This window comes from Cervus canadensis, chromosome 11 (genome assembly GCF_019320065.1).
Source record: "Cervus canadensis isolate Bull #8, Minnesota chromosome 11, ASM1932006v1, whole genome shotgun sequence".
NCBI classification, from domain to species: domain Eukaryota; kingdom Metazoa; phylum Chordata; class Mammalia; order Artiodactyla; family Cervidae; genus Cervus; species Cervus canadensis.
This window is the reverse complement of record NC_057396.1, coordinates 41,092,403-41,094,987: the sequence shown is the minus strand read 5'-3', so window position 1 is coordinate 41,094,987 and position 2,585 is coordinate 41,092,403. Positions and strand designations below refer to the sequence as shown.

The 2,585-nt window shown below is 36.3% G+C and overlaps 1 protein-coding gene across 1 annotated transcript; it reads right to left on the bottom strand.

Moving 5' to 3' along the window:
- Window positions 1-415: 415 nt before the first annotated feature.
- LOC122450030 (olfactory receptor 478) lies at window positions 416-1,345 on the bottom strand. The gene has a single exon (XM_043482164.1). The coding sequence runs from the start codon at window positions 1,343-1,345 to the stop codon at window positions 416-418; it is 930 nt and encodes a 309-aa protein (XP_043338099.1).
- Between the last annotated feature and the right edge of the window lie 1,240 nt (window positions 1,346-2,585).

Sequence of the window (2,585 nt, the reverse complement as noted above, 5' to 3'; positions counted from 1 at the left end):
ATATGGGTTTCCCAGCAGGCACTAGTGATAAAGAACCTGCCTGCCAATGCAGGAGACATAAGAGACATGGGTTTGACCCCTGAGTCGGGAGGAGGGCATGACAACCCACTCCAGTCCCATGGGAAAATCCCTTGGACAGAGAAGCCTGGCAGACTATAATCCATAGGGTTGCATAGAGTCGGACACAACTGAAGGAATTTAGCATACACACACGTACTACAGATATAAAAACATAAATAGCAGCTTGAAATGAGGCAGCAGAGGAATATGTTTCAGATGAAAGAACAAGATAAAACTGCAGAGGAAATGGTGTGAAGATAGGCAATCTAACCAAAAAAGAGTTCAGAGTAATGATCCTAAGAATGATCTAAGAACTTAGGAGAAGAATGGATGCACAGAGCAGGAAGTGAGTTTTTTAACAAAGCTCTCTCTTCAGAGCCCCCTTAATCTCATTGTTCCTGAGGCTGTAGATGAGGGGGTTCAACATGGGGATCACCACCATGTAGAACACAGACACCACCTTGTTCTGGTCAGTTGAGTAGCTGGACTTGGGCATCACGTAAATGAACGTGATGGTCCCATAGAACAGAGTGACTGCTGTGAGGTGGGACGTGCAGGTGGAGAAGGCCTTGTGGCGCCCCTCGGGGGAGTGCATCCTGAGGATGGTGATGAGGATGTAGATGTAGGATACAGCTATGACAGTCACTGTGACCACAATGATGGAGCCGGCCGTAAATGAGGGAATAACTGCAGGGATACTGGTGTCAGAACAGGAGAGTTCAACCAAAGGAGCAAAATCACAGAAAAAATGATTGACTTGATTTGGTCCACAGAAGAGTAAAAAATAGAAGCAAATAGTAAAAGAGCAAGCATTGAGAAAACCAGCTACATAAGCCACTGTGAGTAACTGAACATAAACTTGTGTGGACATTTTGGTGGAATAAAGCAGCGGGCTGCAAATTGCCACAAAGCGATCATATGCCATGGCAGCCAAAAGGAAGCACTCAGATGACCCAAAGAAAACAACAGAACCAAGCTGGACTGCACATCCAGGATAGGAGATGGTATTTGTCTCCACCAGGAAGTTTACAAGCATATTAGGTGTAACAGAAGATGAATAACCTATGTCAGCAAAGGCCAAGTGGCTCAAAAAAAAATACATGGGATGATGGAGCTGAGAAGAGATTCTGATAAGAATAATTGTGCTGAGATTCCCACATATGGTCACCAGGTAGATACAGAGGATGATCATGAAGAGGATGATTCGAAGGACTGGATCATTTGTTAAGCCCAGTAAAATGAAACCTGTCATTGCAGTATCGTTCCCATGCCCCAGGGAATCCATGAGATAAGGTAGCTCCTATTGTAATGAACCTGTGATGAAACATTACATTAAAGAAAATTTTAATTAGATGGTTTCCTTGTTCTTAATACACATAGAGGTTATTATCAAAATAAACAAATAAATTATTCAAGATGGGTTTGGACTAATTTTTTTACCTTAGAGTAAAAAAAAAATATTCTTTTATTTTTATATAAATTTTAGAGTAGAAAAGTTCATTTATTTATATAATGAATATTCTGTATGCTAAACATTGTTTTCAGCAGTAACACTGGAAAACCTGCTTCAAATAATCTGTATCTTTTTCTCCTTATATAATATAATAGTTTACATTTATTGAATATTTACTAAATGGCAGGCCTTGGGTTAATAATTTTCTATATAGTTCTATTTTAATTTATATAAAATAATATGTATTTTTATCTCATATATAGATGATGAAACTGACTTTGGCAATATAACAGCTAAGTTTGCACAGTAAGTGGTAAAATCAAGATGTGACTCTCATCTTGGTAGTTTGAATCCAGTCCATTCCTTCAGTAACTATATAGTACGCTATAAATGAAATTAAAGAATACTTAACGATGAAGTCAAGTCTCTTGGATATGCGTGGATAGCAAATTACTTTCCTACTTTCAGAAAGGTGAAGTATACATGAGATACCTAGTTAATTACAAAGTTTACAATTTCTCTCAATAAAACAAGATCATGTTTTTAAAAGAAGAAACACAATTTTCTTCATAGGACAAAGAAGAAATGGAAAGGAAACTTAAAGTTATAAATGAAATCAGCTATTATAAATGTATTATGTTTATTTAACATTTATATTTAAATATTCTCAGTTAGTTTGAAACATCAATATAATCTCTATGAAAAATGTTGCATGTTCAATATCTAGGACATAATTAAACTACACACATTCAAAGAAATCTGATTATTTCCTAATGTCATGATGTTTCATTGGAGTAAAATAGAACAAATAACATTAGTTTCAACACAATATACTGCCGAATAAATTTCCAGTTTAGATAAGAAGTGTATTCAGTTTCACCCAGCAAGTTGCCAGGTTGAAACTCATCTGCAAGTTTTTTGGCTTTATATTTCCAACTTTGTCTAAAGCCTCTGGTTGCCTCTAAGTGTAAGTCTTCCAAACAATAAATAAAGGAAGTTTTTCCAAGATATTTACAAACAGTAAGTCCTCAAAGCATCTTAAAGTTAGTGAATTTTATAGTATAATACTTAC